At 56.4% G+C, this 26,034-nt stretch overlaps 1 protein-coding gene across 6 annotated transcripts; it reads right to left on the reverse strand.

The window, feature by feature from the left end:
• Positions 1 to 202: 202 nt before the first annotated feature.
• SLC4A11 (solute carrier family 4 member 11) lies at positions 203 to 21,275 on the reverse strand. Of its 6 annotated transcripts, XM_051963824.1 has the most exons (21): positions 21,070 to 21,275; positions 20,643 to 20,845; positions 16,913 to 16,963; positions 13,799 to 13,939; positions 13,028 to 13,168; positions 12,861 to 12,904; positions 12,386 to 12,617; positions 12,200 to 12,281; positions 12,000 to 12,123; positions 11,006 to 11,408; positions 10,511 to 10,636; positions 10,180 to 10,293; positions 9,849 to 9,981; positions 9,215 to 9,288; positions 3,155 to 3,371; positions 2,903 to 3,009; positions 2,604 to 2,772; positions 2,229 to 2,402; positions 1,893 to 2,088; positions 1,374 to 1,543; positions 203 to 1,111 (listed from the first exon to the last, which is right to left on the reverse strand). In XM_051963824.1, exons 3-21 carry the CDS (start codon positions 16,944 to 16,946, stop codon positions 1,048 to 1,050), a joined length of 2,745 nt encoding a protein of 914 aa, XP_051819784.1. In that variant the 5' UTR covers positions 16,947 to 16,963; positions 20,643 to 20,845; positions 21,070 to 21,275; the 3' UTR covers positions 203 to 1,047. The 6 variants fall into 6 exon arrangements, with proteins under 6 accessions (XP_051819784.1, XP_051819783.1, XP_051819786.1 ...); XM_051963823.1 differs by lacking the exon at positions 20,643 to 20,845 and having other exon boundaries at positions 21,070 to 21,274; XM_051963826.1 differs by lacking the exon at positions 13,799 to 13,939 and having other exon boundaries at positions 21,070 to 21,272.
• Between the last annotated feature and the right edge of the window lie 4,759 nt (positions 21,276 to 26,034).

Consider the following 26,034-nt stretch of genomic DNA (forward strand, 5'->3'; position numbering starts at 1 on the left):
GGCGAGGCTGATAGGGCAGCCCTGTGAGCTCTCCATTGGAAAGTGCTCCGAACCATGTGAATGCCACCCAACTCGGGTTAACCCTTCCAACCCGAACTGAAGCCCTCCTTGATCCCCTTCCTCTCCCCAGATCCTTTTTAGCAAAGGCACGACTCAGGGTGTCCTCCCTTCCCCCAGAAGTAGAGAAGGGGGAGGCTGCAGGTAGAAGTGTAGAAACAAGCTTTATTCTCTGCAATGCTCACAGCGAGTTCCTTATACAATCAAGGAAATCATTTCTCTTCCAGTAGTGACTCTTTTATCAAAAGAAAATCCACACTGCTCAGCTTGGAGTCCCCCAGGCCTGCAATGGGAGACCTAGTTCTTGGGCCCAGCCCCTGCTCCTATGAGAGGGTGGAGGGTACGCGCACATGTGCTTGCACGGAGCCCACCAGCCTGTGCTGCCAGGAAATACTACTCTGGCTGGGGTTTCCCTCTCCCTGTCCAGAGGGGAGGGGAGGGGAGGGGAACCCCCTCGGCCTGGGCCTGCAGGACTGAGGGACGTTCACCCAGGAGCCCAAGGAAAGTAGGATGTGCATGCGTGGCCAAGCCCAAATGATGGGAAGCATAACTGATTGTCAAAGGCAAAAACCCTTCGGGCGCAGTGCGCCCATGCAGCCGCAGCGCGAGGGCCCAGGATGGCGCCCTGACCGCTGGGCCCGCTGGCGCCCCCGCTCTCTGCCACATGGGGACTTAACTCACATGAGCTGCCCAAAGCCTTACTCCCGGGCTGGGGGCTGGGAGGGGGGAGGGGAGCAGAGGCAGAGGAAGGCCCGTCCCTCCCAGCGCCCCCTAGAGCAGCCTGGCCTCGGGGAACCCTGGGAAGCAAAGCCCTTGGGGAGGGACAGATACAAAGAGAAAATCAGCTGTGGAAAAGAATCAGAGACAGAGGTAGAGACTCGAGGGGCTCAGGATGGGAGGGTGGGCAGAGAAGCGAAGCAGCGCAGCTCCACCTGAGCCAGGGCAGCGGGGCGCCCGAGGGCGGAGGCCAAGACTTGGGTCAGGGGCTCCTCAGTGCTCTGCATCCATGGCATCTAAATATTTGGCTTCAATGATTCGGGGCATCAGGATGTACCTGGAGGGTGGGGTTGGCGTGCATGAGTGCCCAGGGTCGGGGTCTGCAGCCCCTACGCCCTGCTCCCCCTCCCCGCCAGCCCTGGACTGGGTCAGCCCTTGCCCTTCTGTCTCGGGGCCAGCTCTCTGGGGCATCCTGGCCCGGGTCGTGGCTACGGGTGCCCTTTCCTGTCCCATTTTCTGGCACGTCAGAGCCCAGCAGACCCCTGCAGACCCCTACCCCTGGTTTGGCTGTTGGGGGTGGGAGGGGGAGGGAGGCTCACCGGATGGGAATCATGGCAATCATGATGAGGGGGAAGATCATCTTCATGTAGGGCAGGGACGACATGCCAAAGGCACAGAGCAGCAGCAGCTGGAGCACTTGCAGGCCTGTGAAGTAGTGGATCTTCCTCTGCGGCACCCGGCGAATGTAGTGCGTGGGGGGGTACGCTGTCTGCAGGGGGGAGGGAGGCCACGGGGCTGAGGCCGTGCCTCTGCAGCAGGAGCGAGGCCTGCTGGGACGGGGGGATCGGGGGTCCAGGGCTTGGAGACCTGGGGGAGGGGGGGATGGGGGTCCAGGGCTTGGAGACCTGGGGAGGGGGGGGCTGGGGGTCCAGGGCTTGGAGACCTGGGGGAGAGGGGGGGCCAGGGGTCCAGGGCTTGGAGACCTGGGGGGGGGGGGGAGCTGGAGGTCCAGGGCTTGGAGACCTGGGGGGGGGGGGCCGGGGGTCCAGGGCTTGGAGATCCAGAGCAGGGGAAGGGCGGTGGGGGATCGGGGCTCTGGGGGGGCGCAGGGCCCTCACCTGCTCCTTGAGGAGGAGGGCGATCCTCTCGCAGAGCTGGCTGTTGTCGAGGGAGGTGAGGGCGATGTAGAGGAAGAGCCCGTAGAGCACGGCCTTGGGGATGGACTGCAGGGGGAAGGGCAGCAGCAGCAGCGACAGCCCCACCAGGATGCTGGCCCCCAGCGTGGTCAGGCGCGTCTCCTTCACACTCACGATCCTGGGGGAGGGGTGGGGCAGGCACACGGGCGGCAGGGCTCGCCGCGTGTCCCGCGTGTACGGCGCTCACTCGGACTGGCCATGTCCCGGGTCGCCCCCCTCCCCCTTGCCGCCCCGCCCCGCCCCCTCGCGGTCACTCACGTCTCACAGATGTGCCCGAACTCCACTCGCTCCTCCACAAAGGCCAGCGCCCGCACGTGCAGCGGCGAGTGGGGGTAGGCCGCGTGCAGCCAGGGCAGGCCGAACAGAGAGAGCCCCATGTTGATCAAGGCGATCAGCAGCAGGTCCCAGTGGTAGGCTGTGCCCTTCACCAGCCTGGAGCACAGGCGGGCACACCGTTAGCCCGAGGGCGGGAGAAACGGCCCTTCCCCCACAGGGAGAGTGGGGGAGGGAGGCTCCCCGGCCGAAGAGGAGCCCAACAGGCGGGTGGGGTCCCGGGGGAGGGCAGGGGGCCGCTCTCAGGCCGCAGAAGGAAGTCGGGACGCCCCAGGGGGGCCGGGGGGGCGGAGCAGACACCTGTTCTCTGGGGCATTGGCCAAGGCAGCGACCAGATTCTGCTCGATGAAGAAGAGCATGGAGAGGAGGAAGCCCAGGCCCATGGCGCTGCCCACGGCGCCCAAGGACAGCGACTGCACCTTTGCCAGCTCAAACAGGCTCTCGCTGGGGTTGTAGCTGAACTTGGACACTGGGGAGGGCGGAGAAAGGGAGGGAGTGAGCAAGGAAGCCGGGTGGTCGGCTCCGCCGGCCCCGGGCTCTTCTGCGGGACCCTGCGGTGGGCGACCCCCTTGGGCCTGCCCCCTCCTCGGCACACTCACTCTTAATTCCGTGGAAGACAAAGGAGCCCACGATGGAGAAGGTGAGCACCGAGATGGGCAGCGCGCAGTCCGACAGGGCCTCCCGCACTCGGCCGTGGAGGTACGGGCTGTGGGGGCAGGAGGGGGAGAGCTGGAGCGCGGCCGGGAAGGGGGCCCCGCAGAAGCGCCCCCGGCCGGGTGCCCGTCACCCCCGGGAGGCCCGACAGGCCCCTCTCTGTCCGGGCCGGGGGCCCGCCTGGTGGCCCCGCTCACCTCTTCTTGAACTGGTACAGCGTGTGACCCAGCCAGACGGTGCCCAGCATGAGCATGAGGCTCAGGAGGGCCGTCTCCCGGCCCGGAGGCTCCCCGTCGCCGTCCGCCGAGTGCGAAGAGTTCATCAGGATGCTGCTGTTAAGGCTCAGCTCGGCCGGGGAGAGGTGCGCTTCCCCGTACTCGCTCACGTGTGCACCGAAGTAGTACTTCTGGAAGACTGCGGGGACACGGGGGGCACCCATGGGGCGGCTCTCCCAGCCCGCCTCACCAGCCACTCCGAACGCCCCTCACGGCCGGAAGGGTCCCAGGCCCGCAGAGAAGGAAGCCCGACAGTGGGTCCCAGGGGCCCACCGGGGCCGTCCGGCCTCTCCAAAAACCTGTCCCTGGGCCGCTCTCACCCCCAGCCGGCGCAGCCTCCTCCTGCCCAGCTCTCAGCTAAAACCCGTCTCCTCAGACCTGGTGCGGGCCTCCCCGAGCCGGAGAGACCCCATCTCCTCGGGCACCCGACGGCCTCAAACTAGGAAAGTCACAACTCGAACCCAGCTCTTCTGGGCGCTGGCCAGGGGCCCCTCGGCGGCACTGGCGGGTTTCCTGGGAGCGTTCCCCCGTCTCCCCTCCCTGCCCTCCCTTCCGCCTCGGCCCCCGTGTGGGGGGGAGTGGAGGATGTGTGTCCTGGTGCGCGGGGAGAGGCCCAGCTGGGTCAGGCAAGCTCAGCAGGCACACCAGGTGCTCGGGAGCTGCTTCCTGCAGGAGACAAAGGTCAGGGCCCAACAACAGGAAACCCCGTGGCACCGGCACATACGCACGAGGTGGGAGGGCCCGGGGGGACGGGACCCCGACTCCACTTCCCTTCTGGACCCTTAGTGGAAGGGAGTGGTGGAGCATCAGTCAGGAGGCTGCCTCTTGGACTTCCTGGGGTGTAAGGTTCCCCACAATCCCGTCTTTTCTGTCAGGTCTCCCCCCAGTGGGCCCTAAAAGCCTGCGATTCGTGTCTCTCCCCACTCCCACTACATCAGCACATGGGCAGCATTGCTAATCCTTGGCACGCAGAAGGTCAGAGGTGAGAGAAGAGGCTGGAGAGTCAGGAAGGGAGACCCCCGGGGGAGGCAGAGCCCGTCCGGAGGGAGGGGGCAGCAAGCTGGGGGCCCACCACCCCAAGTCACAGGTGTGGCCACACCCCCAAGCAGCGGGGGCGTCACCTCCCAAGGCAGGACATTCTCCCTCTGGACCCTTCTGCCATCGGGACCTTCTTTTCCACACACTGAAGCGAAGCCGGCTTCCTCTCGGCTCCGTCAGCGCCCGGTGCTGGCCTCTGGGGCCGAGCAGGGCAGGCCGACATTGCTCCCACGTTACAGCCCTCAGTGGTGGAACACAGCTAGTACACTTGGGGTTTTTCAGGCTAAAGCTCCTCAATCCCCCAACTAAGCCTCCTCAGGCAGAGTCCCCAGTGCCCGCACTGGTTCTGCTCGCCTTCTTCTGGACCTGTGCCTCTGATGGCCTGGCTAGAGTGGAACCTCGCCGCTCTGAACAGGGCCAAGGGCAGCGGGTCTACCAGCTTCCGTTGTGGATCCTCTGACCTCCTCATAGAATATACAATTTAACTTTTCTGTAAGCCAGCCCTCTCTGTTCCATGTGATCTGCAACTTTGCTAAAGTCTGACATCTCTGTAATTATCCAGATCGCTAATAAAAAAATATTGAACAGCACAGGCAAGAACAGCTTTTAAGAGACTTGAGCCCTCAGTGGACCTCTGTCCATTAATCACTCAGTGGCTCTATCATTCATGAAGTCATACATTTCCCTAAACATGAATCTCCTGTCTTGTCACAAAGATATCACCAGAGATTCTGGGTTGTCTTTGTTTTGTATCATTTCTGAAATCCAGAAAACAAGGAAAATTAACTAGAGTACATTGCTGATTCTCCCCTAGTGATCCTGCTCCCAACTGGTCTGGTACAAGGGATTCGGAGAGCATACGCTGGCCCTTTTTGACCCTGGCTTGCCCACTTGCTCACACACCATCCTTTAATAGTCCATTATCACATTTTGCCTATATGCTTCTCAGGTTGTCTGTCATCAATCTCTTATTTTAACTGTATGTCTTAATACACGGAGGGCCACCAAGTCCATTGGCCTGTAATCTGAAAAACTGACCGTCTCCTTTTTTAAAATCAGGACATTGATCTCTCTTTCAAATTTTCTTCTCAAAAATCACCAGTAAAAGCTTAGCAGTCCAATCTGCCATTTCTTTCAATATCTCAAATATGGTTCCCATAAGGCCCTAATGACTTGAATTCAGAGGGCAGGAAGGGATTCTCTTACCATCATTTCACTTATATTGGGTTTAGATTCCCTGTTACTCATTTTTTGTCCTATGCTTTCCAGTCTCCATAGAAGAATATAGAAGCCAGGCAGATGTTCAGGAGTTCTGACTGTTTGGTCCAGCTCATTGTTTTGGGATTTTTTTGGTCCCTAGCATAACTTAAAAACCAGCCCTTTTGTGAGGAGAGCCTTAGCCCTCATTACTCACTCTAGTTTGTCCAATTTTAGCAGTACCATTATTATTTTCAGGTCCCTGGCCTTTTTTGTATTGATCCTGGGTTACTTGTTCCTGCTTTCATTGAATATACTTTTCTTTTTAAAATCTGAGTTCATTAGAAAGCCACCTGTTGCAGCCATATTAGTATCTTTAGATCATTCAGCTTAGTTTCTCTTAGCTGTTTCATTTCTGTTTGCATCTTTACAGATTTGATTTTGAAAATCTCATCTCCCTCTTGAATCATCTTCCTTTTTCAATACTCAAAAAAATAGATTGTAATCAGGGACTGGTAAATATTTCACAACTAATTCCCTGAAGAAGAATAAAATGTACTCAACAGATACTTAAGTTTAATTTGTATTGACATTTTCTCCACTACTTTCTTAATTCTAGAGACAATCAATCAACAAAACAACAAAGCAAGCCCTGAACTGTAGCATTTGCCGTTTTCCAAGGTAAAAATGCTCACACTGAAAATTTAATCATCAGTTCTCAAGATCCAGTTTGAGATGGCTTCGCTACATTCATGATTCTGCCTATCTTTTCCCTTAAACTCTTAACATCTGTTCTTGTGAAGTGCTCTTCACATGCCATACTATGCTTGGCATTTCCCTTCTTATGTATTATAATCATAGCTCAAATTTCTACACTTCTTTATGAGTTTTAAATGCTTTTTCTTCAAGACAGTCCCATGAAATTGATGGTGAAAGTATTAGTAGGCCCATTTCTTCTGGGAAGCGCACTGCAAAAGTGACTTTACCAGAATCAAACGAGAAAGGTTGGAGTGGGTGGCCAGACCTGGTGTCTCAACCCAAATCTGTGGCTCTCTTCCTTCAAACCCATTGCCTCTCTGAGATGCTCCCAAAGCTCATCACTTTGCCTTCTCTTCCTAGTTTCCCCTCACTGATCAGAATCAGACAAATCTCTCTTACTACTTGTTAAGAAATGAAAACTGTGAGCAGGGAGAGCCAAGAGCTTACCCACTGCTCTGTTTTTAACAGACAAAACTGGTAAAGGAAGCCAAACAATCAAAAGTGATTGATACAGCTCTAAAGAAAAGGATATCTAATGGAAGGAGGAACAAATAAGCCGGGATCAATACAAAGAGGGCCAGGGACCCGAGAGTAACATTAGTGATGCACAATGTTGTTAATGTGTGTATGTGTATGGTGTGTGTGTGTGTGTACAATATATATACATACATATCTTCTTGACACAGTATTCTCTCAATTTCCTTACAAGGTCTGTTCCTTTGGTAGAAGGAGTACTATTCCACTGTCCTGTTCTCATCTTAATGATACCTAGTAGTTTGTATGGACCTTCAAAGGGGCAGAAACCTGCAGATTTCTGGTTCCCTTCCTTTCTGGCTCCCTGCTCCCTAGCCATTCTCGCCCTTTCCCATCTCCCCATTCACTCTGCGCCACTATGGCTGTGATCCCCTAACTCTCACTTCCCAGCTCCCTGCAGGCCTTTCTCAGCTAGGTGTTCCTTGCACACTAGCAGACCTCCCCAGGGCCCAGCCATGATGACCTAACTCCTGCACAGAGACCTGCCAAGCTTCCTCTTTGTTCCTCAAGCATGCTAGATGACAGTTATCCTTTCCACATCATGACTTCCCACACTGCAACTCCTCATTGAAGTTCGGATATACTGAAGATACTGAAAAAACTAAATGGGAATCAGGGTGGAGTCTTGTGGAAGCTGCAGGTGACATGTGAAGGTCAGCAGGTGACCCACAGAGCCTGTGACCAAATACTTAACCCAAATTTACAAGAAGGTTCTACAAATACCCCATAAAAGAGAAATTAAGCATTCAGATTTCTCTGAGGGCCAAATATTTTTTCATGGATTTTCTAGATCATGGGCTTTCCACACTTGTAACTCCTGAGATCTGGAGGCTATCTATAACTATAAACTCTTTGGGACCAGAGACTGTTTCAGCTTTGAGCTCCTTAAGGATCTGTGTTCTGACTGCTTTGGGTATTCCCCTGGTTGGTACAAAAGAAACTCCTGTATGTGCCCTCACCTTTGGGATTATTCCAGTTCCTCTCTAGAAGAACTACCCAGTGCACCGCAGGCCTTCTATCTGCTTTTTCACCACTGAGTGGGTCCCAACATACCCCTCAGACTGTCCATGTCTTGCCCCTGGTTCTTACCTCATGACCGGGTCACCTTTTTTGGTCATCTCAAACTTAATGTGATTCATGCTCCTTCTTTCCCAAAGAATGGGCCGGTTCGTTTGTGCTAAGATTGGCAGGTGGGGCATAGTGTAGTTCAGTGCACAAGCACGTTAGCTTGTGGCTCAGTGAACAGGGATCGCGTGTCCCGAACAACAGCTTACTGACCATCTCTGAGCGATTCCCTGCATCCTTTGCCACGCTTCAGGGACAGCGCAGGACTAAGAGAAATTTTCTGTCTGCCTATTTCATGGCCAGAATTCCTGAGCAGTCACTGAGCCCGTGATCTGGCTCCATCACTTCTCTGATGGCTCAGTGGGTAAAGTGCTGGGCCTGGAGCAGAAAGACTTAAGTTCAATGCGCCTCAGACTCTCTAGCAGCGATAAGTCCCTCAGTTTCTCCAAATGCTAATGGGGCCAGCAACAGCACCTACCTCATTTGGGGATCAAATGAGACAAAAGTTTGAAAGTGCTTAGCGCGGTATCTAGCACACAGTAGGCAATTAATGATCTCTTGTTTGCCTCTTTACTTCTCATAAGCTCTCGCATCTGCCTGTAGAGACTCCTCTGTCTGGCACTCACAGCCTCAGGGGCCTCCGCATCTCGGCCTCTCAGAATCCCTGGCTTCCTCATGCTCCCCTGGGCCCTCGCCGCTCCTCCCCCCGGATCCCCTGGTCTTGGTTTTCCACATGCCTACTGAAGCCCATCCTGGAAGGACAGCTCCTGGACAACAGGGCTGGTTTCGCATGTTTTTGCCCAGTGTCCGGTATATAGCAGGCACATAGTAAGTGCTTGTCGATTGGCTCCAGCTGGACAGCCCTGCCGGAGCTTGCCGTCTCCAGACACAGCTTCCAGGGCCCTCTTTGAGCTAAATCTTTCAAGCAGACTTCCATGGAGTAGGCGGCTTTTACAAAGCACACCGGGCATTTTGATACCTATTTGTCAAACTGAACACAAGAGATTCTAAGCTCCCCTAGGCCCGCAGAACCCAGTTTTGGACTCTTTCTGGGCTCGTCTCTCACCCTCCCACGCATACGAATGTTTTGCCGCCCTGCGCCGGGCACACTCCCGCTGGTCTCATTACCCACAGTGCCTTCCCTGGTGCCAGGACTGCCTGGCTGACTGTTACTCCCCTTCTGGACCCCGTTCGACGACCCGTTTCTGTGGGAAACCTTCCCTGTGCCCTGCGGGCCACGCTTGGGACTGGGAGGCGTTGGAGGGGAACGCTCTGCTGCTCCGACCGCTCTCCCGGGGCTCTTGTCCCCCCTAGGCCAGGGCCTGGGTCTGCCGGTGGGGCAGAGGAACGCAGGGCAGGACAAGGGGGAGGGGCCAGGGCAGGACTTACTTTTGACCATGCCCTTGACGGCATCCAGCACAAAGGTGATGGAAATGAAGAGCGCGATGATCTCCTCTGTGGATCTAGGAGCAAGAACACCCCTCCTGAGCCCCGGCCGCTCTCGCCGTCCCCCCGCGTCTCTGCCGGGGCCCTTGCAGGACCGACAGCCGACACTGTCACTCCCTGGATGCTCCCACACTCTGGGGCCCTGGCTCTGGCCACTGTCGCCTGCATCTGACAGACGAGGAGCCTGGGGCCTGCAGAGGCTGAGGGCCGTGGTCACCCAGGTGGAACGCCCGAGAAAGGGCCGAGGCCCAGTCCTCCGCCTTCTCCCCCCCGCACGGAGGAGGCGCTGTCGGCGCCGGGGCACGGGGACCCGTCTGGGGGAGCGGGCTCGTTTGGCACAGAAGACAGGACGTGTCCGCCCACATGGCAGGCCGAGATTGGAGGGGGTCCCGGACATCGGTCATCCCGGCGCCGCAGGGTCAGGACCCCGCCGAGACCCGTTAGAAGTGTAAGCGCCAGACACGGTATTAACCCCAGGGGTACCCAAGAGCCCCCAGCCCAGAGGCCGGACTGCTGGAGCGCTCACGGCTGGGTGGGCCGGCAAGAGGGGCAAGGCCAGGGACGGGGACAACACTACCTCTTGAAAACCTTCATGAGAAGACTCAAGTTGAAGATGGCATAGACCGCCAGGAAGAAGCTGTTCCACAGCCCGGTCCAGGCGTAGAAGGCGTGAAAATCCAGGTTGTAGTCGTCACAGATGCCACGGATGACTGAGAAGGGAACGACCAAAAGGGCCGATGGCAAAGGGAGAGGAAGGGGCCCTGCCCAGTGTGAGCCCAGCCCGGGGGAGGTCTCCTACGCAGGAGGCCCGGGAGAGGGGCGGGGGACTGTGTCCTGGGGCCGGGGGCCTCCTTCGGACCCGGAAAGGAGCACGAGCTGGCCCAAAGGGGCGTGGGGAGGTCACTGACCGTGGATGTAGAGGGCCAGCGGTGCCGTGGTCAGCAGCACCACCAAGGGCTGCCCCGAAAACAGCGCATACAGGAGGCCGCCGATGCTCTGGCCGGCGATCGTTTTCTTCACATCTGGAAGGACAGGGGCCAGCGGGACATCAGACTGAAGGAGGCTCTGACCAGAGGGGACGGGGCCCAGGCCAGCGCGCTGCTCCCTTCGGCCCTGAGGGAGGGGCTCTTCTCAAGCCCCTGGGCTGGGTACCCTCTAAGCAAAAACTGATCACCTCTGGACGTCCAAGACCCAGAGCCCGGACACCGCCCAGGAAGAGCCCCCAGAGTCCCTGCTCACCAATGACTCCCTTGGTGTTCTCATCATTGAGGGAACCGAAGGCAATGGTCGGCAGGAGGCAGGCAAAGTAGAGAAAGATTGTGGTCGTGAGGTACTTCCCCAAAGACTTGTTGCTTCCAATCACACCTGGGGGGGTGGGTGGGGGTGAAGACAAGGTCAAAGGTCAAACCAAGCCCACCCTGGGAGGATGGAGCCGAGTGGGGCCGTGTGACCTCGGGCACAGCCAAGGTAAGAGCAATAACGGAAACAGGATGGCAGTGACACCTCCGACATCTATATGGGGATTCCCACTGTCAGTTACTCTGCCTGCAGCTGCCCCGGCAGCATCCACAAAATGGGATGAACAAAGACGTCCCTCATTTTGCTGCCACATCACTGAGCTCAGAGGCAAGCTTTGAACCTAAGCCTTTTCAGAGAATCCAAGGACCCCTTCGGGCAGCGGGGAGGGGGCCCCCACTCCTCCCTCAGGATGCTCCCACCCCGACCCCCGCTCACCATCCGTGAAGTCCAGAGCGTACACAGGAAACCTTCTGGCCACGTCGTCCATGATCCCCTTGCCCAGCTGCAGGAAGTCGTGACACTGGCCGGGGAGGAAGGGCAGGAGAGGTGGGTCCGCAGGGAGCCGGGGCTGGCCCCCCTCCCCCGCCTCCCGCCGCGGCCCGGCACTCACCTGCAGGTCCTTGGTTCCGTGCTGCCGGGGCCGCACCGGGGTGTAGATCTCGCGCTGGGAGAGCACCGACGACTGCGGCTTGATAACCGTCAGGAGGTGCCTCTGCTGCACCAGGGCGTCCTTGAACTCCTCCGTGGTGCGCGTCTCCAGGAGCCGCTGGCGGAAGGTGATGTCCGAGAACATGGTGGCGAAGGTCCGCGCCACTTCCGTGGCCGTCTTGGTGCTTTTCTGGGGGGCCAGGACAGGTCAGAGGGGGCCAGCACCCACCCCCTCCTCCGCAGAGGCAGAGCCCTCCCCCCACCCCCGCAGAGCCCGCCCCCCACAGAGCCCGCCCCCCAGGCAGAGCCCAGCCCCCCACAGAGCCCGCCCCCCAGGCAGAGCCCAGCCCCCCCGCAGAGCCCGCCCCCCGCAGAGCCCGCCCCCCGCAGAGCCCGCCCCCCCCAGAGCCCACCCCCTGCAGAGCCCGCCCCCCCCCCCCGGGCAGAGTCCAGCCCCCCCGCAGAGCCCTTCCCCGCCCCCCAGAGCCCAGCCCCCCACAGAGCCCGCCCCCCACAGAGCCCGCCCCCCGCAGAGCCCGCCCCCCAGGCAGAGCCCAGCCCCCCCGCAGAGCCCTTCCCCGCCCCCCAGAGCCCGCCCCCCGCAGAGCCCGCCCCCCAGGCAGAGCCCAGCCCCCTCACAGAGCCCTTCCTCGCCCCCACAGAGCCCGCCCCCCCAGCAGAGCCCAGCCCCCCCGCAGAGCCCTTCCCCGCCCCCCAGAGCCCGCCCCCCGCAGAGCCCTTCCCCGCCCCCCGCAGAGCCCGCCCTGCTGAGGGCACTCACTGTCTTGGGGGGCGCCATCACCAGGATCACGAAGCGCACCTCGCACGAGTTCTCGCCCCAGTTCTGGGGCCGCTCCAGGCGGCTGATGCACACGTGGCGCCGCTGCAGCGACTTGATGTTGCAGCTGGGGGGAGACAGGGCCGTGAGACGGGGGCCGGCCAGAGCGCGGCCCGGGAGCGGGGAGTGTCCGCGCTACTCACATGATGCAGAGCCAGGACTGCTGGTACTGAACCCCGGTGAAGGTGGCCGTGACGCCTTGGATTATGTCCGAGAGGAGGTGCACTGGGGAGAGCAGAGGGGTGTGAGGGGGCGGCGCCCTCTGACCCCATCCTCAGCCGGGGTCCCAGCCCCCACCCCCGGGAGGAAGGGGGCTCCCCGGCAGTCACCAGTTCCCTCCCGAGGCGTCCCCGAGTCAGTGAAGAGCGTGGCCATGATCCGGTCGAAGTTGAAGCCGGGCTCGGCGTTGTTTGGGTCCTGGGAAAAGCGGCGCAGCATCTCGCAGAGCACGTCGTCCAGCGTGGTGGCCGTCTCGTTCAGGATGATGCTGGCCCGGGCCAGGAAGCTGTCCAGGTCGCGGTGCGCTCGGATCTCCTCCTCAAAGTTCTTTAACTTCAGGTACTGGAGACCGTCAAGCCCAGCAAACGAGGGGAGAGAGCAGCGGCCCTGCCGGTGAGGCGCAGGCCGGGAGGCAGCCCGCCCAGGGCACGGGCGCGAATGTACCCCGCCGCTCCCCGTTTCTGCTCCGTGTCCTGACCCCCCCAAAAAAACAGCAGGGCCCCGGGAATCTAAGCGGGGCCCCCGTGCTCTGGCCCCCCATCCCTGCCGCCCTCACCCCTCCGGGCCAGCCGGGAAACAACTCACCTTCCTGGAGGTGTGCAGGAGCACGCAGCCGGAACTGGCGTCCTCTGGGGGGACAAGAAGGAAGGGGGGGGCGCCCAGCTCAGGGCTGGCCAAGGCCCCGGGGCGCCCTCCGGGCTGGGGGCTCCCGCTTCCGCCCCCCTCCCCTCCCCCGCCCCCCCTGCCCATACCGCTCAAGTTGGCCTGCATGTCCAGGTTGAAGTTGACAAAGAACCGGATGCTGTCTCCTGACACGATGGAGGAGTTGACGGTGTCAAAGAGCTCTTCTTCTGTTCCCTCGACGCCATCCTCCGTGTCACACTTGAGGTAGCCTGGGCAGAGGGAGGAGGTCACAGAGCGGCCGGCCCCCCAGGGCCCGGACAGCCGCTGAGGCAGGCTCAGACACAAGCAGGGCCAAAGCTTGGGAGGGGCCTCCGGGAGCCCCCGTGAGCGGGATTCCCACCACTGACCGAGAGAGGGGGTCGAGATGTAGAGGCAGTGGCAGAGGGGGAGACGGAAGGAGCGGGCGGTGGGCAGAGGCAACGTGGGGCGGTGCGGCAGGAAGGACAGCGGTGAGAGACCCGAGTTTTGATTTCAGCTCAGCCGTGAAACAAGCGTCTTTGGGGGCTCGAAGGAGGGAGGGGAAGGCAGAGGAAGGCAGTTTCCTCCTCTGTGAAGTGAGAGGCTTGAACTAGACGGAACTAGGGGCTTCCCATCGTCAGGCCCTGACCCATGCCGCCGTTGGAGGGGTCAGTGGGTAGAGAGGGACAAGAGGGCCCCGAGCCTAAGATGGCCCCTCCTGGAGGGCTCCCAGCCTGTCGCTGCTAATATGGAGCCCTTCCACCCGGGCGAGAAAGAGGCCGGGCTTGGGGAAAGGGCTGTGGGGAATCCCCCCATCCTCCCCCCATAAGGCACTTGTAGAGAAAGAGGGACAGAACTGTTGTTTCCCCCTTCGTCCTCACCTCCTAAATGCGTTCTCCTCCTCCTTGAGCCGTCCCTTCTTTTTTCCTCTGTGACAGAGGAGGAGGGCACAGGCAAAAGCGACGGTAAGTGAACCCGGGGCCATGCCTCCGAGGGAGATTTTGGTGGGCTCTGGTTGTTCCCTGAGGGACACGGATTAATCTTCCTAATGCACAGCTCTCATCACATCAATTTCTACTTACAGACTCCCTCCTCTGCCTGACCAATTTCCTGAGCTGGATTTGGGGCCCACTCATCTCCCATAGCTGCCCGACGAGCCCTCCGCCCCGACCAGGTGGCCGACTCCGGATTGCACGTGTCGGGTCGCTGCCAGTTCCCAAGCCTTTGCCTTTATTGCCCTTCCCTGGCACCACACCCTCATCGCTTTTCTCTGCCCGCTGTACCCATTCTTCAGGGCCAGCTCCAGGTCCCCCTTGTCCAGGAACCATTCCAGAACTTAGTGACCTCCTCGGTCTTTGACTGGGGGTCTCTGATCCCCACAGCCTCCCTGAATCCCACTTGGAATCCCCCATTTGGTGGGCGTGAATACTGGCATCATGCATTCTAGCACTCAACTGCGCCATGACTCCCCTCCTACTCCGAGTTCTGGCCCTGTCCTAATTGTGGGCCCATCTCCTGCCTTCTCTCCCTTCTTTCTTCCCTCTCTCCTCCTCTCTCTCTCTTTCTTTCTCCCTCTCCTCTTTCTCTTTCCCTCTCCCCCCTTCTCTCTGTCTCTCTAGCTCTCTGCTTCTGTGTCTCTCTCACTGCAGGAGAGTTTGGGGTGATATGGAAATGTCCTGAACTGATAGAGAATCCGCCACAAACCCATTTCTCCCTCTTGTATTGGCCCTCCCCCATTCATCCCTGGTGGGGGGGGAGGGGTCTGAGTCACACTGACTCATTTCCCCACTCATGCAACTATATTTCCTCTCTACATCCCGCCGGCAGCACCCCATTCCCCTCCCAAGGCTCGCGTCCATCCGGGGGATCAGCGCCTGGGGCCTTTCTTTGGCATTTGAGGGGTCTATGAAACTCCCTCCTCACGGGGACACTTGCCCCAGTGCCCTTTAGGGTCTCTGACCCAATCACAAAAACCCAAACTCCACACTAGAAGGCCCCCTGCGTCCACTCTCACAAAGGAGGTTTCTCCTGCTGCATGAGCCCAAGTCATGGTCCTGCTTCCTCCAGGCCTCCATCCTTAACTTCTCTCCTCTCCCTCCCTTCCCTCCATCATCCATTACTTCTGCCTCCCTCTAGCCTGACTCCTTCCCCACACGCTCGTCCCCTTGTCTCTGCCTTCTCCGGGGGCCTCTGCTTGGGCCCCGCCGTCTCCTCGGAAGTCCTCACCTCTGCACGTCCCTTGAGCCCGAGAAGAGGCGGGCTGGTTCCTCGCTTTCAGCCTTGTTCTCGGACTCCCGTGCTTTCCTGGGCTTAAGCTGCCCTCTAAGCGTCCCTGACTTCTGGCCTCCAGGGCACGCTCACAGTCCCAGAACTGGAATCTCAGAAGCAATCTCGTCTCATCCGACCTTCTCCCCTAAGCTCACTGCTGCCTCAGGGGCCCCAACTCCCGGTCTCATCCCCGTCCCCACTAAGCCCGAGGACTCCGGCCGCCACCAGCATGAAGTCTCGGAGCTCTCCTTGGCTTCTCCGCCCCCTGCCAGCCCGACGTCGGCGTGATCCTACCCTAGACGACCCTGGGACACGGCCCTGCTTAATGACTAACGGAAAGCCTCCCGGATGACAGAGTGACTCACTGCCTGCCTGACTGTCCGATGTACTGCCCGGTAAATGGACTGGCTGACTGATGGACCTCCTGACTGACGGACTGGCTGATGGACTCTCTGGCTGAGCAGTCAAGTCATTGGTGGAGATCCTCATTGATGAACTGCGCGACAGATGACCTGGTTCACTGACGGACCTTCTGACTGACAGATTACCAGATGACAGGGCAATTCACAGAACGGATCGGTTGGCTGGTAGACTCCCTGCCTGCCGGATTGCCTGACACGTACACCACCTGACTGACAAACTGTCTGTCTCCCCCTCCAAGGGCATGAAGTTCCCTTGAAAAGTATCGTGAATTGTTGGGTCCTGCTCCGTGTCCCATGAGAGGAGGGAACTAGAGACACTGGAGGAGGGAAAGGAAGTCTGTGTAACTGTGGCTACCCCGAGCTTTCTGTTCTTGGTCAGACAAGTCATGGGGATCCAAGGCTGGAAGGACAAGATCTAGGGGCCAAGTGGGTGAGGGCAGACGAGATTTCCCCGAAGGCACCGGGCCCAGCTCTAGGTGGGCAACCAGGTAGTACAGGGTATAGAGCGCCGGGCCTGGGGTCAGGAATGCCAATCCAGCCTCAGATACTTCCTAGCTGTGGGACCCTGGCCAAGTCATTTAACCCCAGTTTTTTCAACTGTAAAATGGAGATAAGAGAGCCCCCATCTTGCAGGGCATCGTGAGGAGCTGGTCCTTGCAAAACACTTAGCACAGTGCGTGGCGCACAGTAGGTGCCCTTCTCGAGTACCTAAGGAGAAGAGCCACGTATCCAAGGAGAGTGGACAGTTTCGGCCCCGATGAATGGATAGTTTGGGGGGAAGGAACTAGAGAAAGGTGGAACCCTAAGAATCTGATAAAAGGCCTGTCTCCTCAGAGGAATAGTGAGACTCGTTTCTGATGACAGTCAGTCAGGCAGACAGACAGTCCCTGTGGAGCAAAAGCTACAGACCCCATCTCCCCAGCTACTTTCTATATAGGAGAGTATGCTCAGGACGGCACCGCAAAGACAGCAGCAAACTACTGGGCACGGCAACCCCGTCTCCCTCCTCCCACCCCCCACAGGCCAGGCCAGGGCCCAGCAAAACCCGGGGCCTCACGGAAGGAAGGGTTGAGCGATTTCCCCGGGGACCTCCCAACAGCAGAGGGACAGCAAGGCAGGCAGAGAGAGACAGGCGAGACTGAGAAGGGTCAGAGGCGGGGACAGCACAGAGGCCGACACAGACAGGCGAGCAGAGACCCAGCCCCTCGGGAGAGCGAGGGCACAGATAAACTGGCAGAGCTGGTGCCCAGACAGACAGACGGCGCAGGCGGACGGACAAAATGTTCCTTGGCTTTATGGTCTTACCGGTTTCTTCAAAGAAGTATCCATTCTGCGCCATAGCTGCAGGTGGAGTCTCTACAAAGAAAAGAGAAAGGGGATCAACAGGAAACCTGAGCCGCCGTCTTATCCTAACTGATCCTGGGGGGGGGGGGGGTGCCAGGCAAGGCTTCCAGGAAGCTCTGCTCTTAGCCCTGTCTCCCACCCTCGGAGACCTTACAGATACCTCGGCCAGGTAGAGCCCCCCCACCCCATCTTTGTGTGAGAGTGGGATTAATGGACGTTTCCTGCTTCTCCCAAAGAGAATGAGTGAGTGCCCTCCCCAGGTAAGAGGCACTCCAGCCCTCTTCTCTCAGGGTCAAACCAAGGACCCTGCTCCAGCCCAGGCAGTGTAACCGTACCAAGACTAGGGACTGATCCCAAGTCCTCTAGAACTCGAGACCTTCAGGTCAGATTAGTAGGACCAAAAACTGTCCTCGGGATGCAGTGGCAAAGAGGAAGGCCTTTCTTGGTCAGTTACTTCTTCCAGATGGGGGCCTGTCTCTTGCTCAGCTTTTGGATAAGTTTTCTCCCTCCATCAACCCCTCCTTTCTTCCTTCTCCCTCCCTTCTCCCCGCCCCCCAACTCCACCCCTTTCAGACTGGGCTCCCTCTCTGAGGGGCAGAGATGGAGAAGGAAAATTTCTGCTTCTTGCCTTTGTCCCAGGAGCGGGATGGAGGTGGGGGTGGGCAAACAGATTAAATTCTCTCTGGGAGTGGAGGATGGGAGGTCACATTCTCTGCATGTCTCTCTCCCAGAGTTAATAACAATTCTCAGAACAGGAAGGGGGGGGTGAGCTCCCGAATAAGTGAAGGCCACGGAGGGAGGGTGCTGCAGCCCCCATCTCTACCCTTCCTACTAGCAACATTCAGTGCCCCTTATTGCCCTTATTGCACGGGGTGGGGCAGGGAGCAATAATGAATGGCTTGCACCTATGCTTGAGCCAAGGAGAGACAGAGACACATATACACACACACACTCTCTCACTCCAAAAAATCAGTCCTTTCCATTTACTGAGCAAGGCACGCACAGGGCTTGTGTCTTTGTGTATTCTCCAAGGGTTTCAACATGTCTTTGAAGTCTGGAAGGATTGTTTGTACCTATTTGTGTTTCTGGGATTTTCATCTTCCCATTTTTCTCCATCACTTAGGGGAAGGGAAGGGGGGAAGGGGTTAACTTGGCAACTTAGTGAGTAATAAAAATATGATGTCAAAGACTCCCTCCCTACCTGGAAGAATCCAAGACTCATTACAGTGAGCCTGGTGCCTGGGAAGCCTGAGAAAAATTCAAGCAACCACGCTGAAAGGAAAAGGAAAAAGAGTAGCACCTATAGGAGCCATTGTTTTCCATCAAGAAGGATGTAAAGAAAAGGAGGTTAGGCTGTTCTCTGGGGAAATGAGAGTGGTACATTTGAGAAGGGCTACATACACTCAACCCATAAGGGTGTGAAAATGAGATTTGCCATAGAACGAGGAAAGGGGAAAGGGTATGTGAGTAGTGGGGGATGGCAGGACACACATATCACAGAGGGGGCAAGAAGAGGAAAAGAAAAGGCCGAGTGGCTTCTTGCAGACAAAGTGTAATGTACTTGAATTTTCTCAGGATCAGTGGACATGGGCGTTTTAAGAATTGGACATTGGACAGGTGACAGGGCAGGATGGTCCAACCCTGAGCAACCTAGGCAGACAAGGAGAGAAGGCACAGCAGGAGGCAGAACCAGTGTCTTTCCCTAATCAATAACCATTGGAGCAAAAAACAGAAGTAAAAGAGGGAAACTAAGGCAACCAAGTTCCAGTTCAGAATTAATTCCCAGAATTAATCCCTAGCACAAATTATAGACATTCTTCTTCACCAGATCTGTGTCCCAAAGCTGGTGTTAGTTTGCATGTATATCTGCCAAACTCTCCCAGAATTAACTGCTCCCTTCAGTCCTCCAAACTTTGCATCAGCCAGTTCTAGTCCCAATCTTGGTTCCATATTCTTATCCTAGACCCTAACCCTGTCTTCAGTACCATATGGTCATAGGATGTAGAGTAAGAAAAGATCTAAAGGATGATCTTATTCTACCCATTTTATAGATAAGGAAACTGAGTTCCAGAGAGGTCACACAAATTTTTCAGTCTCACAGTAAGTCAGAGAGAATGGATCAAAATCCAGCTCCCCTCTTCTTTCCTCTATACCACACTGTATCCTTTACCCCAATTCCCTAGATCTCTGGTCCTGTTTACACACCACACCTGCTCCCTTCATCCACTCTCCAGATCTATTCCATATGCTTCTACATCTGCTCCTTTCACTATTCATCTTCCAGACCTCTGCTCCTAAGTAACTGTCCCATCATTTAGTCCCTAGATCCTCTCCCTGTCTCAGCCCAGCTCACCATTGTCAGGATTGAAGGGATTCTCCGATTGCTCCCTGAGGTGAGCGCCTCTTCCTCTCTGCACTGCCTGCTTCCAGGATTAGAGTGTGTGTGTGTGTGTGTGTGTGTGTGTGTGTGTGTGTGAGTGTGTGTGTGTGTGTGAAGGCTAGCGGTGTGGAGGATTTCTGTACCAGCTCCCCCCATTTTGCCACCCAGTCTGGAGGTGGGTCTATGTGTATCTCTGACTCTCTGTGTGGGCAGGATGGTTTATGTGAGCCTGCAGTGAGCTGCGGTGTGAGAGGGGTGTGTGTGTGTGTGTGTGTGTGTGTGTGTGTGTGTGTGTGTATGAAAGAGAGACAGAAGGAAAGGGAGGGAGGCACGAAGGGATGGAGAGGGAGACCAGAGAGAGAGAAAATACAGAGACACAGAGAGAGAGAGGAAGGGAGGGAGAGGAGAGAAAGAGACAGAAAGAAGCAGAGATAGAAACAGATGCAGGTGCCCATTCGGAGGGCTGTTTGCGCGGAAGCGTCAGGGTGGGGAAGGAAACAGCGTACACTAAAATGAAAGTGACCGGGACTGAGGTGTTTGGGGACCCTGGGTGCTCTCCAGCTGAGCCTGGAAGCCTCAGGGCATGAGGATGGGGCAAACGTACTAAGATTATGCCGGAGAGTGGCCAGACGGAGGCCAGCTGGACCCTCCCTGCCCAGTTCCTGGTGGCCACCTGCCTGCCCACACCTCCAGGTGAGGGCTCAGGAGCCCGTGTAGTAGACCGATTCGAATTAGAAACTGCAAATCCTAGCTAAGCTACTTCCCAGCTAGGTGACCAAAGCCAAGTGACTTAATTTCTTTAAACCCCATCTATCTTAATCCGTAAAAAGAAGAGTTGGGATCAGACGATCCCGCGGGTTTCTACCAGAGCTACCTTTTGGGCTCCCGTTCCCGGCAGCCCCATTCCCTGGGAGCAGTGATGCAAATGCACACGGTCCCCGGGGAGTGCAGAAGCGAGAACGTCTGAACAGCCTTCAGAGGCATTACGAGCCCACAGGGACCCCGGCTTCTTTGCAGACGGACAGGAAAGGGAGTTTGCTGGGGGCTCAAACTATACCATTCCGACCAAGAGTGGAGAGCCCGAGAGCTCAGGGAAATCAGTAAGTGGGGGTGAACTGGGGTGCTCTTGAATAGATTTCGGAGTGTATTGTTCTGTGCGATTTACCTCCGGATTCTCAACTCCCTCCAAGAAACCCTCCCAGGGTAACAGCCTCCAGGCACCCGCCTCCCTCCCTCTTCAGCAGCACCCCCCCCCTTAGAAACTAGTGCACCTTCCGTCAAGCCCCGGGGGATCTCTATTTCTGTATCTACCATATATCTGGGTTCAGCCCGTGCGTTGGCCTGGGGCGCCCGGACTCCCCGAAGGCGGCGGAGCCAAGGCCACGGAACGGGGGTGAGCAGCAGCTGGTTCTCGCTTCCTCAACCGTCCCTCAAGATCAGAGCAAATGGGGCCACTGGGAGCTCGGCCTCTGAATTGGGGTGAAGTCGGCGGCTCCTCGCTCGGGGCTTGGGCGCTGAAAGGAGCCGCAAACCGACCCCAGGCCTCAGTGGGCAAGAGGACCGACCCCCAGAGCCAGCCCTTCGCCATCCGCGTCCACCCCTGCCCCCAACCGACGGCTGCAAACGGGCATCCCGGGCTCCCGGGGCTCGCCCGCCCGCCCCTGCCCGGGATGCTTTTCCCCGCGACTGCGGGCCCTCAGTTCCCCCAGCATCTCCCCGCCCCACCCCCGGCGCTCACCGCACGGCTGGAGGTGGAACACCCGCCTGGCTGTCCTGGGCCCCTGCCTGCCGGGTCAGCCCATCGCCCGGGCGGCTCTGGGCCGGGACAGCGGCGCGCGACTCGGCGGCTCTCCTCCAGCGCCCCGCGATCGCACCAGTCTGACCCGAGCTCTAGAGCTCCCGAGCTCCAGGCCGGCTGAGCGGGGAGGCGGAGGCGGGAGATCTACCAGCCTCGAGACACACCCCCGGCCCGCCCGGCCCGCCTAGGAGAGGAGGGGAGGGGGCCGGGTGTGTGTGTGTGTGTGTGTGTGTGTGTGTGTGTGTGTGTGCGCGCGCCCGCGCGTTCCAGAGTGTATCTGGATCTGTGGGAGGTGGGGGGGCTGAGGGGGGGTTATTGGCGGCCATTGCCACACTCCCTGCTATGTCCGTCTGTATGTAAGGCCACGATGGTAAAGGGGGAGGAGGGCCCAGTGTTTGTGCGATGTATGTGTTGGGGGGGAAAGGGGAGGGAGGTTGTGGTCCCTTTGCATTGTGTGTCTATGCATGGAGTGTGTGACCACCGTGCTGCGTGCGTGTGCATGGGGGGGAGGGGGAGGGATATGAGACTACACCGCTATTTGTGTGTTCGGGAGAGATGTTGTCCCCACACCGCGGGGTGTGTGTGTGTGTGTGTGTGTGTGCGCGCGCGCGGGTGCCACCCGTGGCTCTGAAGCTCCTTGGGGGAGGGGGGAGCAGGTGTCAAGCACCCTGTCTCCGAGGAATTTCCGCAGGGGAGGACAATGCCCGCCGCCCGGCCGGCGTTTGAGGGAGTTGGTGACAGACCCACGGGGGGCGCGGGTGCCGGGGGAATGCGGAGGCACGTTAGTGCGCGCCCAGCGGGGAAGAGCCGGGATTACTCGGCCTTTAATCTCAGCGGCTAACAAATGGAGCTTGGGTAGGATCTGGCCTCCCGGAGAGCCGGGGTGGGGCAGAAATCTGAATTTGTCACTCCTCCGGGAGAGGCGAAGCTCCACCCTCGCCTTCCCCAGGGATCTCAGGTTTCCTGAAGGCCCTTCCCTGCTCCCCACTCGGGATCCTCCCCATTCTACTTGCTTCAGAAGGGCCCTCCTTCCAGGGCTTCTCAGGGTTACCACTGGCATGTGCGAAGCAACCGCGTTCTAGGGGCACACGAGGAGAGTTCAGGACTCACCGTGACCCAACTTCTCAGGTGGGGACCCCAAAGCCGAAGCCCAGGAGTTCTGGAGCTCACAGTTTGGGTCCCTGAGAGGTTCCCCACCGCGGCTGGCATCTACCCAAGGCACTCCCAAACTATGGATCAATCTCCGTCCAGCCCTCCCCCCACTCCGGGGCTCAGTCTCCTCCTTCCTCTTCTCCAGCCCCTCCTGGGCCACACCCGACCACTGCCAAATCCTCTCCCTTTCTTCATTCCAGTTCTTCATGAAATCCCACCTCCTCCAGGAAGTTTTCCCAGACTAACTGGAAAAGCAGGCACAAGTTCCCAAGAACCCCTCCCTAGTTCACTAAGGGACTCCTCTCCCTCCCCCCATACACCCTCAGACACAATAGAGCTGTGTGTTCCTGTATGTGTGGACAAGGATCACATCTTATTTACCTTTCTGCCTTCCTTGGCACTTAGGAAAGGCCTTGAGCACAGTGCATGTTAAATAAATGTGTATCTCTGTGTTTGGGTTTGTGCTGCCGTATGATGTCTACAGAATCGGGATTTCGGAGCTGACCAGGGCAGAGCTGTGTCTCCTGGGGGCCCTATCTGGTGATGTTTCTGTTTCTGTCTCTTGTGGGTAGAAAAGGTCCTTAGCGCTTCCAGACGCCACAAGCCCTAGGCTGCTGTTGTGTGTGACCAAGTCCAGGAGACAACCTCTCCCCAGAACTGGTGGGAAGGAAACACTTGGTCCGGAGGAAGCTATACCGGTGGAACCTCCCGTTGCCGGGATATTTGTTTCTCTGCCTTTCTCCGGGGAGAGTCTGTCTCTCTGGGGACGTGATCCTCAGTAAGAGCCCTCAGGCTGGTGTCCTCCCGCCCTACTTCTCTCCCCTGCCTCTTGCCTGAATCAAGCCGGCTGACTTCAAGGTCAGGATGTGGTTTGGGGTAGTGCTCTCTCTCTCCCTCTCTAACCCCTCCCATCCCAGCCTGGTACTCTCCGATCTGCCTCCCCCCCAATTTCTCTGTCACTCAGGGACGGAAGCAGGGCTGGTTTGAGTTGCTTTCTCTGTCAGAGGGTAGGGAGAAGTGAGCTTCCCAGGCGACCCTAGGGGAAAAGCTGTCTGGGTCTCCCCAAGCCCGAGTTGAGGGATCCCTCATATATTGACTACTATTAATAGATGGCAATGCTATCTCTAGAAACAAGAACAAGATCAGAACTAGAGATATAGATTTAGGAGAGATCTGGACAGAGGTGTCAACTGAAGATGTCAATAGAAATGGCTGTGATCACTAAGACAGTATTTAAAGATGCTCAAGTAAATATTCTTTAGGCAATGCTCATAGGGTATAGGAAACAGCCAGTTAAGGAAACAGAGAATGAAAAGTTAGAAGGATAGGAAGAGAAGCAGAAAGCTCTGGTTTTCCTGAAAACAAATTTCTTCATTAAAACTGGTCATGGTATTAGCCCTTGAGTATGCCATGCTGATAGCCTCCTTCCAAATCCTTGTCCTGCCCATTCCTTCTACTAAGGCTCCCCCTCTCCCCCACCCCTCCCCCAATTTGTGCTGTTTTAAATCCTACTCACAGGGTCAAGGTCAAGCTCTCCAAGAAATTTGTTGTGACTCCTCTAGTCCCTACTTATATTTGCCTTCCCTAAATTCCTACAGTACTTACTGGAATCACCAATCTAGCCCTTGGGATTGGGATTGTCATTTATTTTTCCATGTATCTGAGAGTAAACGAGAATATGAGAAGGGCAGTGAGGAGTAGAAGGAGCCCTGGGTTTAAGACTCCCCAATCCACCATTTGATAACTAGATGATAGTGAGTTAATCCCAAAATTCAAGAATGTCAGAGTTAGAAGATATTCAGAGAACATCCTGTCCTATCCATGCCTGCAGGAGAATCCCTTCTGAAGCTTCTCTAATAACTCCTGTCCATTTATTAAGGATCTATAGTGTTTGATAGACTCAAACCTAATCATTCTTCCATGTAAACACCTTTTAAATATTTCAAAGAATGACCAAGTAAGTCTCCCTGGAATTTTCTCTTCTCCAAGATGAACATTACCAAATCTTTCAATTTATCCCACTTTATATGGCGCCATCTCTAATCTATCCTAGTCACACTTCTTAATACATTCCAGATTATCAATGTAAAATTATAAAATTTGGCATATAGAACTGCACCCAGTGCTTTACCACCCTGTTTTCTCATTTGTAAAATGGATACAATAATCTTGGCCTTACAGCATTTGAGAGGATTATATGAGCTAATGGTTGAGATAAAGCTTTGGAAAGCAAGTATCATGTAAATCAGACTGCTGGTGATTGGTCATATTATAAGCTCTTTGAGGGGAGGGACCCCTGGGGCTTTTGGTGTCTCCCAGGGAAGGCCTTGCCCTCAGGAAGCATCTTTTTTGAAGGTGGAAGGCTTAGGGATGATCAAGGGGGTAGTGGAGGCTGGGGTCTCCCAGGTAAGGAAGAAGAGGATTTCTTCCTAGCTATTACTCTCCGTGGAAGGAAGACAGATCAAGAAACTGGTTAGGTGCCTTCCTGAGGAGGAAGGACTGGGATTATCATGAAGATGGGGGCTGGGAAATCAGACAGCTGCCTCTTCACTCTAGTGAATGGAAGTCATTCCATGATATCCTTACCTCCCATCATGGCTGAAACTAGATTATAGTTATGTTGAAAATATGTCTCCCATAGACTATTAAATCTGTCTAGTATATAATACCTGAGAGAGAAGAAGTGACATGTTAAATCACAGATAGAATTAGGACTGAAATTCAAGTCTTCTGACTCTACCATGAAGTACAAAAAAATCTAGTGCTGACAATGGATGATGCAGATAACACATCTGATGATGCTGACTGTTCTCCCTCGCTTCCTCCTTTCCTCCTCTTTTAGAGACCTAAGATATGCTTAAAGAGCTTGAATAGTTCGACACTCCAAGGCAATAGCTTGAAAAAGGAGAAGCATTTTAACAACCAGGAAGAACTAGAAGGCTTTTTAAAGTAGCTGCCCTTGGGGACTACAACTAGAATATCAGTAATTATAGCTAATAGTTACATAGCATGCTAAAAGTTCAAAAAGAACTTTATAGACACTCTCTTGTTTGGTTCTCATTATCCTTCCTCAATAAAAAATTGAGGTACTAAAAGATTAAGTGATTTATATTTCACATAACTAGTAAATGTCAGAGGCTGGATCCAAACCCAGGCTCTCCTGACTCCTGGTCCAATGCTTCTTCTTGTATATGAGACTTCAGAGTGGAAACGCTGTCCAGACTATCAATCACTAGAGCATTCAGGTCTCATGTGGCCTCTGTGCACACAGATGAACTCAGCTTGGGTTAGCTAGACTTGTAATGAGTACTTAGCAATTCAGGACAATCTAACTGTACTCTCATGGACAGGGTGGAAGGTACTGACTTTATTCCATGCCCCTGGCAAAGCCCAAATTTTGGGTATCCAAAGAACTGGGTCTGGAGGAAGGGAATGGAAGTGACAGAGACAGAGAGAGGCCCACACAGAGAGACAGACAGAGGGAAGGAGAGTCAGAGAGAGGAGGAGAAGAGCAGCTGAGGATCGCTGGCACAGAAGGGGATAGGTGATTACTGAGCTTGGTACATATCAGATATCTTTTGCCCCTAAGGATCCTATTGATGGTATGGCTGCTCCAGGATGTACTAGAATGAGGAGGAGGTGAAAGAAAGACTGGTTCTGAGTAAGGGTAGCACCTCTTCCTTCAAACTCCCCTGGTTGAAGGATACACACACACACACACACACACACACACACACACACACATATACACAC

This window comes from Antechinus flavipes, chromosome 6, assembly GCF_016432865.1.
Source record: "Antechinus flavipes isolate AdamAnt ecotype Samford, QLD, Australia chromosome 6, AdamAnt_v2, whole genome shotgun sequence".
Lineage (NCBI taxonomy): Eukaryota > Metazoa > Chordata > Mammalia > Dasyuromorphia > Dasyuridae > Antechinus > Antechinus flavipes.